Source organism: Hyaloscypha bicolor (assembly GCF_002865645.1).
Source record: "Hyaloscypha bicolor E unplaced genomic scaffold K444scaffold_87, whole genome shotgun sequence".
NCBI classification, from domain to species: Eukaryota; Fungi; Ascomycota; class Leotiomycetes; order Helotiales; family Hyaloscyphaceae; genus Hyaloscypha; species Hyaloscypha bicolor.
The window spans coordinates 263,823-279,992 of NW_020194589.1; the positions used below are offsets into that span (position 1 = coordinate 263,823).

At 42.7% G+C, this 16,170-nt stretch overlaps 3 protein-coding genes across 3 annotated transcripts; 2 read left to right on the forward strand and 1 right to left on the reverse strand.

The window, feature by feature from the left end:
- The first annotated feature begins 2,260 nt into the window (after positions 1–2,260).
- K444DRAFT_613473 (ubiquitin-domain-containing protein) lies at positions 2,261–4,905 on the forward strand. Its single transcript, XM_024880356.1, has 3 exons — positions 2,261–3,890; positions 3,963–4,155; positions 4,208–4,905. The coding sequence occupies exons 1-3, from the start codon at positions 2,447–2,449 to the stop codon at positions 4,443–4,445; spliced, it is 1,875 nt and encodes a 624-aa protein (XP_024735478.1). The 5' UTR covers positions 2,261–2,446; the 3' UTR covers positions 4,446–4,905.
- Positions 4,906–7,193: 2,288 nt separating this feature from the next.
- K444DRAFT_613474 (uncharacterized protein) lies at positions 7,194–9,556 on the reverse strand. The gene has a single exon (XM_024880357.1). The coding sequence runs from the start codon at positions 9,490–9,492 to the stop codon at positions 7,237–7,239; it is 2,256 nt and encodes a 751-aa protein (XP_024735479.1). The 5' UTR covers positions 9,493–9,556; the 3' UTR covers positions 7,194–7,236.
- A 3,588-nt stretch (positions 9,557–13,144) lies between these two features.
- K444DRAFT_493838 (ankyrin) lies at positions 13,145–15,783 on the forward strand (the record flags this gene model as incomplete). Its single annotated transcript, XM_024873254.1, has 3 exons — positions 13,145–13,398; positions 13,659–13,855; positions 14,024–15,783. Coding segments are annotated over 3 exons (2,211 nt in total), but the record flags the coding sequence as incomplete, so codon positions are not given.
- Positions 15,784–16,170: the final 387 nt, after the last annotated feature.

Here is a 16,170-nt window from a genome sequence, read left to right on the forward strand (position 1 = left end):
ACTTTACCCTCATATTTGAAGCATAATTACACGCCAAACACCGCTTTGTTCATGGAATTGTCATTCGAACGGACAGCGAGCTGGCCTTGGCTATCTGATAATACGATTGCGGCGGCTGCTTGTTTCCACGTCTCGGCTGGCACGCTTCACTCGCTTGTGACCTCTTGTAAATAGCTTCATCTTGCTCAATTTATTAGCTCTTGAATCGATCCTTCCTGAACGGCATCCGACAATGGCAGCATGCTTAAAATAAAGTATAAAGATCTCTATTTGTTAAAGATATAAAATTTAAAGCTAAATGGAAATAAAAAGAAGTAAGAAATAGAAAGAAGTAAATAAAATATTAATTTAATTAAAAAAAATTAATTTCCAGTAATTATTTAATAATAACTATTATATTTAAATACTAGTATTAATTATTTTTTATAAGCTTTTTTAAAATATTAACTTTATTTAAAGCTTTATAATTTATAATTCTTTTAAATTATATCTTATATTAAATTAGTTAATAATTAGTAAATAAAATATAATTAAATTAAATTAATAAAATTAAAGCTTTTATAATTATAATAATTATTAAATAATTATATCTTGCGAAATTCTTTTTATATATTAATATTTAGTTTATATTCTTATAATTCGAGCTTATTTAAGTCTTTATTGCATTAAATGCGGTTGTATTATAATATAATTAGATTATAGATTAAGAGAGGTATAATACAGATAGCCAGAGCTAAATACAGTATGTGTGGTTACGTGAGTAACTAGCCTGCAGTTGCTGTGCAATAGTCTTCTTTTATTAATAAACTTCTTAAATAACTTAAATTATATATATTTTAAATTTCTAATACTTATATTATAAAATGAATTACTTTAAAGGCACTTATATATAATATTTATATAAATTAAAGCACTAAAAGCTTTTAATAAAAGTAATAAAAATAAAGAATAAAATAAAGAAATTAATTAATAATTATATTTTTTATAATATTTGCTTTTATAAAAAAGAAAATTACTAATAAATTTATATATAAAAATATATAATATAATATTATATTAGTTAAGTAAATTCCACTTATTAATACTAGATATATTTTACAAATAAGGAAATAAAAAGTAAATACTTTTAATTAGAAATTTATTAATATAATAAAAATAATATCTTATAATTTATTATAGCTATATTATTAATTTTAAATAAATATATAGCTATTAAAATATTCAAAATATTATAAAGTATTAATATATAATAGATTTTGTAATTATATAAAAATTGAAGTATAAAGTAATAAAATTATAACATATTAATTATTAAAACTCTATTATAATATCGTTTATAGCAAACTCAGCCACTATAGCCCTTGTATTTTCTGGGCTATTATTATAAAAACAAGCTATAAGCCTTTAATAAAGAGTGCCACACCTTTTTAAGATTTGTTTCCTGTATTTATAAAGGCTTACTTCCCAGTTAGCCTGATAAGAGTTGTATTCTTAGCGTCCAAGCGCTAATACCCTTAAAGATCTATAATATTGCAAATGCCTTATATCGTGTTTCTAGGGCATATAGCGTGGAGATATAGGGCCTTGTAGAGTGCGCAGTGCCTGAATTGGGTTTTATAGTGGGTTCAGCATCGAAATGCCCTATAATCCCATCAGTTTATGCCGCGATCTCTGTAATAAAGATATAATGAAATATCATATCTTAAGGGAGGCGGTTAGGGGGTTTGGGTGATTGGCTGGTAGATTTTTCTAGTGATAAACCGCGAACATTCCCAGGGTGTCGCTCATAGCATTATCAATTGGTCATCCAAGGTCACAGGATTCAGGGTAGTCATGGGCACAGTATTGAGTTGCTGTCAGTGCAACTTGTGCCATTTCAGGCTCACAGCCCCGCTCGCGTGTGACATGGATTGGGCAGCACAGTCAGCGGATTTCAAGCCCGACAAGTATCAACAGATCAAAGTGGTAGCTAGCAAGAGCTGACAAATAGAGCTTTGCCTTCGTCCGCTTATTCATAATGAAAAAATGGACATTTCATAGTGCAAGGCTGTGGAAGTTCATATTTGCTTTTCTGGTTCAGGCTTTTCTGGTTCAGGGTGGAGTGATGCATGCAGCTCTAGCCTATCAGAAGGTTCATCGGGCGTTGTGAGGCCTCAAACACGTGACATCCATCCCACAGCCCTGCTAGTGGCGTTGTGGCTTGAGGTTTGAGGCCTCAATCTGATATCGCGTAGCCTCCATTGTCCTCTTTCATCGGTCTACATAATCAGGCTGTGGAACCGCATCTCAGTTTCAAGTCCAGGCGTCCTTGACCTAATTTACAGAATTCTGGTTTCCAATCCTTACAAAAAAAAAATTTCCCACTCGCTGCATACCTATAGCTATCGCTCCTTCACTGGTTCACAGCCTTGCCAGTCTGGAAGCTCGACTCCGGATTCATTCTAAGATGGGATTCACCAACGCCATTCGTTTTGTTGTGGAAGCTATTGGGCTCAAGCCCCAGAAGCAGCAGTCTAATAAGCTTCGTCGTCGAGACCATCCGGGCAGTCCTGAACCACGGAAGACTCCACTGGTCGATTCCAAGCCTGTCCCCAAAAACGCTAAAGATGGTCGTCGTCGTCGAGGCCTTCCAGACAATCCTGAGCATTGGGAACCTCCACTCGCCCCACGCACCTCAATGCCCATCCCAGAAAAAGATGAAGAAATCGGTCGTCGTCACCGAGGCCATCTGAGCAGTTCTGCGCAGAGGAAAGCTCCACTGGCCTCTTCTGCTTCCAAGTTTGGCCCCCAAAAAGTTGAAGCTAAAGATGTTCGTCGCCATCGAGGCCTTTCAGCCAAACCGGGACAGTGGAAGCCTCCTTCAGTCATTCGTATCTCCAACCCTGTCCTTGAAACAGCCGAAAGTGTTGGTGACGATTTCAAGCAATGGAAGACTCCATTGGCCCTACGTGTCGCCAAGCCTGGCGTGCGTAGATGTCATCGACTCTTCGTGAAGACCCTGACCGGCAAGACCATTGATCTGGATGTTGAATCCTCCGATACAATCGACAATGTCAAGTCCAAGATTCAGGACAAGGAAGGGATACCTCCTGATCAACAGAGGCTTATCTTCGCTGGTAAGCAACTCGAGGACGGCCGCACCCTTTCAGATTACAATATCCAAAAGGAAAGCACTCTGCACTTGGTCCTTCGGCTTCGCGGAGGCATGCAAATCTTCGTGAAGACACTAACCGGCGCGACTATCTTCCTTGAAGTTGAGTCCTCCGATACAATCGACAATGTCAAGTCCAAGATTCAGGACAAGGAAGGGATACCTCCCGATCAACAGAAACTTATCTTCGCTGGCAAGCAACTCGAAGACGGCCGTACCCTTTCAGATTACAATATCCAAAAGGAAAGCACTTTGCACTTGGTCCTTCGGCTTCGCGGAGGCTGGCAACTCCTTATAAAAGATCCAACCGGCAAGGAGTTCGGTCTGAGCCCCAACCTTTCTGGTACGGTGTACGATTTGAAACTCAAAATCCAGGAGAGTCAGGGTATTGCTGCGGAGCAACAAATCCTTATGCTTGGCAACATCGAGCTCCAAGATTTTATGACGTTGGCCAGTTGTAAAATTGAAGCTGGAGGTCAATACGACCTTCGTATCACCATCAATAAAGTATTGAGAATTGTCGAGCCGCGTTCCCACAGCTCCTACTCCCCCCACCCTGTCTTGTGCGAACCTTGGCCTTCCGACTTTCCCCCTTCTACTGAGGATCCTAGAAAGATATGGACTCCTTCGGAACTTGAGCTTGACATGGAATTTACAAGAGACATCAGGTCTTTAACCGTACTTCCTGCCACAATGCTTCCCACCGGGCCACCTGAGCCCATTTCGACTCCAGTTACCGGTAAGGCACCCGGGGAATTCCATGTCAAATTCAAGTAATTCATCAAGAGAATATTTGCTGATTGGGAACTAGGTTCCAAGCCTGCAACCCTTCATACCGCGCTTCCGAATGTTCTTCGGAAGAAGATCTTTCCAATCCCAGTATCATCTAGGACTCCACGTTCCATTTCAGGACCATCAAGCCCTGGACGATCGGCCACTGCGACAACTATTACCTGCACCGTACTAGACTGCAACACGGTATTTCAGACACAAGCTGAGTACAGGCATGCCACCCCACTTCTCTTGTTAGGAATGCAAACAGTAACATTCAATCAGCCGTCACATGAGGTACCATAACAAGGCTGAGAAATGTCCCAACTGCGAGCGAGGCTTTGGAACTAAAACACATCTCAATCGACATATTAATGACGTTCACCGAACGTCAAGCATGTACTATTGTCCTATTGAAGGATGCAACTACTCGATGGCTTCAGGGTGGAGAAAATACTTTCCACGGAAAGATAATTTGAGGCGGCATATGAAACATAGGCACGGAAGACCTGATGGGGTTTGAAAACTTGGGGCCGCCGACTAAGAGCAGGCGGCGCTGGAGACTGAACTCTGGCCACTTCCGCCTGGAAACCGCGCTGGACGAGCCATATTGCTTATTTGGGATGTGGTATGATATCAAACGCGCTTTGCCAGGTGAAAGACTGGTCTCTACCGGGGATTTCTTCGTGATAAAATAGGTATCTTGGCAAGCGCAAATCACATAATAATCCAAAATTCTAGGTCGCGCGATGCCTTCGCCTCTAGTCTCCTTTCTGATCGAATTCCTTGAAAGTATCTTATAATCGTTACCTATCGAAGATGCACGCAACTTCCTTTTGAGTTTCAAAAACAATCCACAAAAAATGCAAGCACGTCTTTCACGAGACGTGCTTTCGTACTATTCTAGTTAGTGTATGTATCTTAGGCAAGCCTTTATTCAGGTAAAGATCTCTCAAGAATATAACAAAACGAAGCACGCTTAGTATATGCTATATAAAATATTATAAAATAAAATAATTAATTATACTATACAGAGTTTATTTGAAATTATATAATATTAATTACAGGCAAATATTTTATTTTTATTAATTATAGTTTTTATTCTTTAAAAAGATTAATATAGTAATTAAAGTATAATAAAATAAAAGAAGAATTTTATTATAACTTTTTAAGTAAAGATTATAATTATTATAATTAATAATATTATGCACTCTTTAAATCCTCAGCATTATTTATTTGTTATAACCATGGATGGCAAACTGCACCTGGCACCCACCAAATCCTCAGAACGTCCTAGATATTGCGGCCGGCATTAGAATCAGGGTAATAGAACATGGTCACCTCCTTATTCCCCGGTTGAAGTATTTTCCTACTGATTCCTCACAGCACAACAATTCCATTCAGCGTCCCTCCCAACTACCACTTCCAGTGTGTCAAATAATTTAATTAATTATAATTATTGGCCGGTAATCAAATTAAATTAAGTCAGAATCGTAGTAATCAAATTATAATTAATTATTTGCTTAATTTAATTAAATATAATTAATTACTGGGTCGCGTATTATTATACATAACTATAAAAATAATATAAGCGTTATGGCGCAAAAGTAAAGCGTATTTTACCCTAATTTAGATATCGCCTTACTATTATAGGCTTAATAGCTAGTATCCCGCCTTTACTCGCTTTACTTATCTTTGTAAATAAGTACTATAGTAGGGGTTTTGACTTCTCTAGTCACGTGGGTGCGGTCATGTGATATCCAGAGCAAATAATTCACATATATATTACCTTGCTCTCCTTCTCTCTTCTTTGGAAATCAATTAACCTTTACTCTCTTTATGCTTTAGTCGTATATGATTTAAAGAAAAAGATGAGAATTTATTACTTATATAACTTTTATAAGGGTTTCACGTGATAATTAGAAATATTTAATTATAATTTTTCTAATAATTAAATTTTTTTTTGAAAGTCGATAATCAAATTATAATTAATTATTTACTTGATTTAATTAAATATAATTAATTACCTTAATTATTTTTTTGACACACTGACCACTTCGACACCGACGACGCAGAAGAAGAATGGGCTTGATGGCCCCTCGACTACACCAACGGCTGCGCCCTTGTGCTCTGCTTCCGTGGCCCGCCTTCTGTTATGGCGAGAATCTCCGCAAACCTTAGTCCCAGTTGCATTTTTGAATTTCAGGAACTGATCACGCCTTTCAAATCTATCGGTGATACCCCCTCTGGCACAACTCTCGATCAGTTATACATATCATATCAGTGTGCCCCTGCCAACCCCTGCAACACCCCTGTTCTGCTCGCGTAGCATTCCTTAGTATTACAGACAGCGCTGCCCCTCTCTTTAACCATCCTCCTCTTCAATCCTTCCCCAATACCTCCCCTTACCCGACTGCTCGGCCGCTCTGTCTCGCATTTTTGTTGACCAAAAACCCATATACTGAGACCATGCGAGTTGTAACTGTGCACTTTTAAAGTTCTGGGAAGCCAGAACAGTCAGCCGCCCGAGCCAGTAGCTGAACCATAGTATTGCTTAAGTTGAACCGTATTATCAATTAGCGAGATTACCCTTGTATTTTCCATAATATGGATCAACTTTCCTTACCAAAAACCACACTGTATCTACTAGCTTTAATAATATATAGACACCAGTCCCCGTTTACACCCACCTTCCAACCTTGACCTCCTCCCAATAGTCCGCCAGGCATACTTCTAGCATGTGCTTAACCTTTACTACTGAGAAGTAGCACATAAGTAAGTTGGAATAAATCTTGCTTTATTATTATTATTACTCTAGCATATGCTCGGTATATGGAACCCATATACTTAGCATATGCTAACCCTAACCCGTAGGGCATTTACGCTTAATTATATCCCAATGGGGGGCTCTCACCGCCCCCCAACCCCCGCACTAACCCTAACACCTGACCCTAAGCCTCCTCGCAAGCTCGGGACTAACCCGAACCTTCCTAGCCCGTATAGCCCATAGCCTGTACATATGCAAAGCACATGCCTAAAATATAATTGCTACAAAATCTACCTATTCATTTGCTCGGCTAGCTGTCTCGCTTCTTTAAGCAATACTATGGATCAGCTAAATAAACGAGCATATGCAGAGTTTGATAATATGGTTCAACTTAAGCGATACTATGGCTCAACTAAAAACCCCCAGCCGCCCTCAATGCCGCCGGCTTCAGGCCTTCAAGGAATTCAAATAGTCACAGCTCCAGTAAGATGGGTTATTCAATGGAAAGAATTTACAGTATATTTCATTTCATTCATCAACACCCTTCTCAGCACAAGACAAATTTCTGTACTTGGAACTCGCCTTTGACCTGAAAAACAATTGCTTCGGAGTCCATGAAACCATGCAAATAGCATTCTCCAATAAACAAATATTCTCCCCCAATTCTCTTCCGCAGAACTACCGGCACACTGCAACCGAACAGAACACAGATCAGATCTCCCTGCTGCGCTTCTTGGGGGATTGCTCCAATATAACCTTCTTTTGTGACAGCCATGCACCGTCTGGTCATTCCTGCTCCTAGGGCATTGCAAACTTTTGCAAGAAACGATTCCCGTTCAGGATCAGCAGTATCTGCAGGAAGATTCAAGCTCATGAATTTTTGAATATCATCCTTTGTGAGGCGTTCGGTTGTTGAGATCCGGCCGCAGAGGAGACTTTGAAGGTATGCGTCAAGGATGTATATTGCGTGGAGAAATGAATCCGACTTCTTTGGCTCGAAGTATAGAGAAGGCTTTCCTGTGGGAGGACTGAATCTTGCTAGTTGGTCTGTTGATTGCGAGTGCTTCGACAAACGATCCGTCGATTTGGACGATTTGGGTAGACGAGCTGTTAATGGTGATTTTATCGACACTGACTGCAAGTGTTTCGAGAATTGATCCAAAGAACCCCAGTATTTGCTATACATGCTGACAACAGAAGATATGTCTTCCAAATATGATTGGACATCCTTTGTAAAGCCGTCGAGGAGTCCACCGGATGAAGAGATGGTGGAATGCCACATGTGTTCGATAGAGCCGAACGGCACATCTTCAGGCAAAGGATCCGAAAGCATAGCAATGGTATCAATGCAAAGTCCACTTGTAGGCAAGTGTGTCCAGAAATGCTTCAGTTCTTGTTGATCCAACGCCATATATTTCGATCTGTGGTCATGTCCCGAAGCAGTGAAAATACTTTCCCTGCCGTCAATTGGAACCAGGGGTGAAGCTGCAAGGTCTTGATTCAAGCTGTAGTCAGGTATCCATGAAGGTAGTTGCTCCCGTCGGCCGAGACTTTGCCACCCGCATAGAGGGTCTAGTGATCCAGATTGTTCTATGAAATGGAATGTAGCATTTGCATAAACCTCGCTCACAGACTTGGTGTAATCAGGCATCAAGAATGTGTTCATCGTATCTCCCATCATGCCAAGAAGAGAAAAGATATTGTCTCGTGGGTCTGTGGCGTTTCTGTATCGACACTCTCGAATTAAATCTCGGAGTGGCTGTCGTTTTCCGTTGTTCCAACCCTGCCGAATCTTCTCCAGTCCAGTTAACTTTCGAATATTGTTGACCGGAGCTGCAAGACTGTAATTTAGAAAGTATACAGCACGTAGGAACGACTCCCAATTCACTGACTTCCCATATCCGAGGATCGAAGCGTTATTAGATGCTCCTAATTCTTGTACAACCCACATTCGCTCAAACCAAGTACAGCTTTGGATCAGCTCGTGGTCGATCAGGTTTGCGATGAAAACAAAATCTTCATCCTGAACAGTTTTAAAATGTCGTGAATGTGGCTTCCATTCAACCAACGTTTGGATCGTATCATGATGGAGTGATAGTATGGCATCGGGGTCGAGAAGCATTTCTGCCTTGTCATCCCTCACGTCCGAATCCAAGACGTCCGTAATTTCTACCAACGACTGTCCAAACCCATACCCAGTACGCACAATTCCAGCCGTGGATATCAACAACCCCTCCACAAATATCTCTTCGAATTTACTCTCTTCCGATGGTACCATATCGGATTCTTCGGGTCCATAATTTCCAGTGAGATCAGCAATGAATTTGAGACATCTTCGGCCTTCTTCAGTAGGTGACCCAAGCCATATTCTCACATCAGATGCAGCGTGATAAACCTCTCTCATTAGAAGAATCTGCGCAGACCGCTCTGTAAGGTCATCTTGGCAAATGCAAATTGCATCAGCCCAGACGTATACATCTCCAATTGCATCCCTCTGAATATCTCGAAGAGCCTTATGCAAATTTCCTGTAATACCGAGCCTCTTATTATCGATGGTAATCTCGTGCGTTCGAGCCGGATTTCCCCAGACATAGGACAGAGCATTGAAGGACGGTAGCAGAGCAACCCGTAGCATTCTCTGCCTCTTGGAGAGGGTAGTCAAGGGCAAAGAGTAGTTCTTTAGTTGCCCGACCAGAGGATTCACATTGGCACGTCCAAGTGCTTGTCTGATATCGAAGGTGAGTTTTAGGAGGCGAATGTCCTCTGTTGCATTTTTCAAGGGTTGGTAGATATAATCAGACATTGTAACCAGAAGATCCGTAGAAATAAGCTAATGGAAGAGAGGCACAGAAGGCATGGGAATAGGAAGATAGTCCATGTTCTATTGCAGTGGTTAAGGCGAAAGAGGATGGCCTGATTGAAAGAATCGACACCTGGCACCACGTGATTTAGCGCAAGCCACAAACCGTGTTGGATTTCACGATCCCAGCCAATCGGATGAGTGGTATCATCAATACCCAGAGGTGAAATAGGCTTCCTCTCGCACATGGACAGGCAATACTGTAGCTTAATCTCTGGTTGCCTACTTGATTTGAAACTCATTCGGTGGTGCAATCAGGCTAAGTCGTTGTCAGTTTGTGAAGGATGACGCAAAGACCACGGGGTGCCCGAAAGTGAAGAGGCCTGTGATCAACCAGTAATCGTGGCTGCCCTGGTTTGCTGCACATCGCAAAAAGGGTCGGGAACGCTTTCATGCAACAAAAAAAGCAAGAATGTGTGCAATAGATTTTTTTAAAGGAAAGGAATCAAAACGGGGCAAACGAGCTTGGAATTTATAGCTTTGAGCACAACTGAGAAAATATGCAGTAGCTTTACGGCTTCTGAAGAGGTCATTTTGTGCGACCACTGTTCGAAGGGCGCTGTGGCCTATTAGATACCACAAAATTGGTTCTTCGCCCTTTATCGATCCAGTCCGCTCGGGCAAACACAGTTTCGAGCGAGCTGTTGTTCATAATTGGCACGCTGCACGAGGCCTCTGAGGCTATTATTCTTGAACCCTTCTTTTAGTAAAGTGTTAATCAAAATATGCTGTGCAGCATTCAGTTGCGGCGCCATGTTCGCTGACGCGAAAGCTTTTTCGGCCTAAGCAATTTTCGATTTGTCCTCGTCGTAAGCAATGGCTCGATCGACTACTTGCGGATATTGAAGCGCATTACGGCCTCATTGAAGAGCTGTAGCGGTCATATTGCTATACGTCGCCACATTCACGGTGACCCTAGGCCTACGGGGAAGTGCTAGATGAGCGCGCTGTCATCCGAGTGCTCGCGATCGACCGGAGGCCTGGAACACGCTGCATCTCGGCCTCGGGAACGATTCCACGATAGGCAAGGGCTTCAGAAACTTTTCGAAATTTCCCCAACCATAATTCGCAAGTTCGCAGGATTTGGGCTGAACTCGTGAGAGATCAGAGATGTCTCGGAAGATCCCATTCCAAAACGTAAGGCTAACCCCTGATGACGCTAATAGTTCTATTCAGAGATACGAGTAATGGTTCGGCCCGTCCTCACCTAATAATTGTCTAAGCGGGTGGAGGTGAAAACCGCCGAACGATCACAGCCGCACGTGAAACTACAGTTCCCTGCCCATTTTTAAGCGAAATTTATCACAACGCGATTTGCGCAAACCGCGATTCTACCCCTAGACCCTACGCAACTAATTCTCAATTAAAAATTAAATTATAAGCCCTTCTAGAACTATACTACGGAGCATATAAGAACTAATCTAAGATAAGGTATACTTGTTCTAGAAGTATAGTTCTTAAGTTATTTGCAATAGTATTTTTTGTCCCTTGCATTTGCCCCACATTAAGAATTTTGGTATATTTTTCTAGTAAATTGCCGACCTCGCTACCATTTCTTAATCAAACTATAAGCCTTTATAATAATGTAACGGGGAGCACTTAGAAACAGATTTAAGCTAAGGTGCACGTGTTTTAGAGATATAGTTCTTGAGTTATTTGAAAACGGGCTGGTTTAATAGAAAATCGAGAGGCTAGACAGGGGGCTAAGAAATGCGAGGCTTAAAAATCGGAATTTTTTAGCCGCTTTTAATAACTTGAATTATACTTCTAGAACACGTGCCCCTTGGCTTAAATTGGTCCTTACGTATTTCTTGTTGTATTTCCAGAAGGGCTTAAAAATTAAAATAATATTTCGTAAAGTGGTCGGTGACTTAAAAATCGTGGTTTGCGCAAATTGTTGAGAGGGTAATTTTGGGGTCCTGCAAAAGAGCATATATTTGATGTAAAGGCTAAGGTTTACAAGTGCCCAAAAATCAGAGTTTTACCCTTAGCGCCATCACGTGCAAAACAGCCCTTTCAACACAAATCACGTTATGATAGGTTTCGCTTAAAAATGGGCAGGGAACTGTAGTTTCGCATACGGCTGTAGCGAGTACCAGGGGGTACGAATTTGTAAGATTAGATGAGGTGATTTCCGGCGCCCGTTCTGCGTTCAACGAGGGAGGAAAGCTTATGAATTTTGCGATTTTCTTTGGTTTTGCGGATCAATTTTGACAGATTCAACTTCTGTGTTTAATTTCTCTATTACTTACCACCTATGGAGTATCAAGAACGGAAACTACCATACCCAGAAAACGTGGGCAAAAGATGCGCTGAGGGACCCCGCAAAGATAGTCTTGGCCTCAACTACCAGACTAATATGGAGTCATGCGGAGGTACAGCCCATAAAGATAGTAATAGCACTAGCAAGGGTTTCTTGCGCACGTACATTTTTCAATGTCGCCTTGCCAAAGTGAGCAAACAAAACAAGCCAAACGAGGGATTCAATACCTGATCAAGTCAAATCTTTCGCCTGCCTGGTTGCTAGTGCGATTACTATCTCTATGGGCTGTACCTCCGTAAGTTTGCAAGTTCCCACTAGTGGAGCGACCGTTAATTGAACCTAGACACAATGACTTGCAGAGGCCGTTGCGAGCCCCAAGCGTAGGAGGAGATCAACGAATGCTTTCCATTTTGACACACGGCACAAACTTTGCGCGCTGTCCAGCGGCCGTCGCCCGGAGATTTGGAATGCCACATATCAGGACCCAGGCAATTTCTCTCCTCGTACATTGACTTTATTATGAGGCTCACCGGGCAAGCCACGACCGAATAGTGAGATGGATACCAAATCTCAGAGGATTTGTGGTCATATCCAGGAATTTTGGCACGATTCGAATTTCCATTCTCTTTACGGAAGGAGCGAACAAGGGGGCCAAATCGCAATTTCAAACAATTGCCAAACCGTCTTCACTGCCAGATATGGAAAGACCTTACCGTGGCCATCGCTCAGGTAGTCGGCGATGTGGTCTTGCAGATTTTGTGATTTCTTCTTTTCCCTAGTCTCCTTTTTATTCCTAATCACTCTCTTATTGCCAGAAGAAACAAAACCAAAACTGCATTTGAAGCTATATCGAGATCGTGAACACATCGGTATGTCGCATGTTCTACTTGAGGACTCGGTTCCATGAGACCTTAACCGATGCCGCTCTCAACGGCGCCTGTGGCAAGATGTTTTGCCAGGACTCGCATCGCGTTGAACGGCCGAAGAGGCGCGTCTAGACGGAATCTTTCATGTTCCTCGACAAATCAGTAGTTTTGTTTCCGATCTGATCTCGATTCTTGACTTGCTATTCTCACTGGGGTGAAATGGGAGCAACTAACTTTTGCAGAAATTTCGCGATGATCTTGGGATGACCTGCGGCAATCTCACGATGGAATTAAGAGCCTCAAGAAAGGGTTTAATTTCACTTGCCTCGATTACAAACCTGATCATTTTTATTTCTCATTGCTCAGGATGTCGAGTCGCGACACTCCGACGGAATTTTCCCCAGCCGAATCCTGCGCCACTCCTTTCTCCTCGACTTCGCAGTACCCAGCACGGAGAAAAGGCGCAGTCTCTCGAGAAGAATGCAGCAACTGTTTAGGTTTTCTGAACACGCCGAATGGGCAGGCTTTCCTTCGGCAATGGCATGTGGAGCTTCAAGCGCGGAAAGGCCAAGACGGAATTGCAAAGCTCTCGGAAAAGACAAAATCCAAAGAATACGAGGACCGGAAGTCAGAGATCTTCTACCATTACATGCAGGGTCGCAGTGCCAAATGCATCAAAAAAGAACTTGACCGTGCTGGTTTCGAGTTTTCAGCCTCATCGTAAGTATTCTTGTCCATGCCACCCAACTGCCACCCAGCTGCTAGCCCCTCTGACAGCGGGGCGTTTCTCGAGTGGACGATCTCGTTGCTTGGATTGTTCAACTTCAAGCTGAAGGATCAGATCATAATGACATCCAAGTCGGGGTAGGTGTCTGACTCGGACTGTATCAAAAACCGTGATTGGAGGAAGCCGAGAAACAGGGTCATTGGGATTCTCTAATGTGCCCCTGAGTATTTGCAGCTAACGAAATTTTTTTTAGAGAAAAGACTCTCGCAAACAGATTAGAGGACTGGGGATTTACTTTGAATCCAGAAATCCGAAAACTTCTCAAGTCAGACCTGCGTAAGCAAGTAGCCCACTTGCTAAAAGTTAATTGTGAGAACTCTATTCCTTTGAGGTTGATTATTAAATTAATTCTTCACAATTATTCACATTCCCTTCGATTAAATATATACCGTTGATATATGCTTTTGTTCACTGTCAATTCTACTCTAATACTATTAGATAATCAACTGGACCACACTGAATCTTCAATCCTGTATCCCAACCAATTTCAGACTGCCACTTGTGGCGATCCTGCCTTGCCTTCAAACGTTTTCCCTTCTTCATCGATCAATCGCCCAGATTCACCAACTTTCAACCCTCCTGCCTCGGATTCTCAGGCCGCACATCCCGCATACGATGCTACCTTCACCCATGGTAATGGGGACTTACACCACTTCAATGATCCGCAGGCCAGTTTACGCGCTATCCCGAGTGTCTTGGGTCCACCAACCTTTGTACAGGAGCCATCAACGCAAGATTTTGAACTCCAAATGGATCTCGACTTGGGCTTCAGCAATCCGGCACATCTGGGTGAAACAAATTTGGAGTTCAGGAGCCAAGATATCGCATCGAATCCTGTAGATGTTGATTCAGGGTACTATTCGATGCAGAATCAAGTCAATACGGCTTCTCAGGCTGGCATCATCAGCCACCTGCCGTTCCACCCCGACATATCTTACTTCGATCCTAACATTACCGTTGAAAAGGTACCCGAAGCCGAGCATGGCACCTCTCAAACCGCGGCGGACCTGTACCCCCACTTCAACCACCCCATGACCTCCGATGATTTTCCAAAGAGGGTTTCAATTCTTCACGTCATCCCCTGCAAAAGAGACCACACTCCTGTCAGACGGGGTCAGAGCACAATCTGCGAATGTGGCGTTCGCCGAGTTCATGCCACGTGTATGCGCATTCCAGACCTCAACGATCGCCGGATTTTGGAGCGACTCGAGAGGATTCACGACAAGGGTGGTGTTGACGGAGCTGGAAACACCGCTCTCCACTACATTGCAGAGACAGGGAGAAGACAACTACTCGATTACATGCTCAACTTCGAAGGTATTGATATACAATGTCGCAACACACTTGGACAGAATTTTCTGCACGTTTTAAATGCCAGTGGTTTTGGTGAAGAGCTGGCCAGCTTCTTGTGGAAGTTCAAGGGCTTTGGTCTCCTAGACCAACGCGACCACCACGGTAGAACTGTCCTACATGGCCTACTCCGACACCCAATTAGACAATCGGTATGTCGTGAAATCTGCGAAATGTATGGGCCAACCCCTTCTCATCACCTCGCGCTCCGAGATAATGAAGGAAAAGATGCGGCAAGATATCTGGAGGATGTGTCCAAGCAAATGTTTCCCTTCGCATCCTATGCGCAAGTGGATTATGCACAGACAATTGTACTTCTCAAAAACGAAGCCAAATCCTTCATCGTGGGTTGCAGTGCGGCGGATGAAAGCCATCCTCGAACTCATCTGGAAGAAGAGCGTGACCGAAAACAAGTGCTCTCGCAACGTCAAGGACCCAATACTGAAGATCTCAGAGGCAAAAACACTCTTCATTGTTGGGCATACTGGCCACCGGGCCACACTTCGGCTGAGGAAGACTACCGTGTCCAACAAATGACACAGGCATTGGTCAGTGGAGTTGATATCAACAGCTACGACAGAGACGGGAGGACACCGCTCATCACACACATCTGTCAAAGCCCTCCGAACGAAGAAGAATCTGCAATACATTCCATCACCGCATTACTCATTAATTACGGTGCCAATGTGCAGATGGTCGACCGGAATGGTCATTCGGCACTTTATTACGCGTTGCAGAAGGGCTTCAGTAAATGTGTCGCGATTCTCATCCAGAACGGCGCTCGTGTCAATCATCGTGCAGCCGGTGGACGCAGTTTACGAAAGATAGCACAGAAAAACCTTGATGAGCATGCGAGTGCAAGAGACGAGGAAGGCTGTAAGAAGCTCAAACACTGCCTCGCGATAATGTTGGCCCTTATTGATGGCAAGGCTGTTCTTGACCCGACCCCTCTAGAAGAGCAGGGTATCCCTTGAAATTATTACGAGGAACTTATCTTCATGGCTTGGCATAGCGCGTTGGAACTCTCAGGAGTACTTCTTTTGGGTAGTTTGGAGTAGTGGCTGGTTTTCTGCAGTTGGCCGTGATTTCTCAACATTACGCACACAGTTCAAAATACCCTATTTATTTACACTATTATTTCGCCTTTTCGTCTTCTCATTTATGTACAAAAACATTTAAAAGGGCCAAGATCAAGAGAGAATATTTTCTCAAAAAGGTTACTCTGAAACTTTACAAGATACAGTGTTCATAATGTATAATCGCAGATCAAGATCCAGAAACAGAAGTTTACCGTTGTCAAAACCCACTACCCCAAAATTATTTCCTCTCCACTAAATAAATTCAAAAATACATTA

Excerpts from the sequence above, each read along its gene's own strand:
- K444DRAFT_613473 (XM_024880356.1), top strand. The coding sequence starts at position 2,447 with ATGGGATTCACCAACGCCATTCGTTTTGTTGTGGAAGCTATTGGGCTC. Across the intron at positions 3,891-3,962 it reads CATTTCGACTCCAGTTACCG|GTTCCAAGCCTGCAACCCTT; the intron begins GTAAGGCACCCG and ends ATTGGGAACTAG. Across the intron at positions 4,156-4,207 it reads CAGACACAAGCTGAGTACAG|CCGTCACATGAGGTACCATA; the intron begins GCATGCCACCCC and ends ACATTCAATCAG.
- K444DRAFT_613474 (XM_024880357.1), bottom strand. The coding sequence starts at position 9,492 with ATGTCTGATTATATCTACCAACCCTTGAAAAATGCAACAGAGGACATT.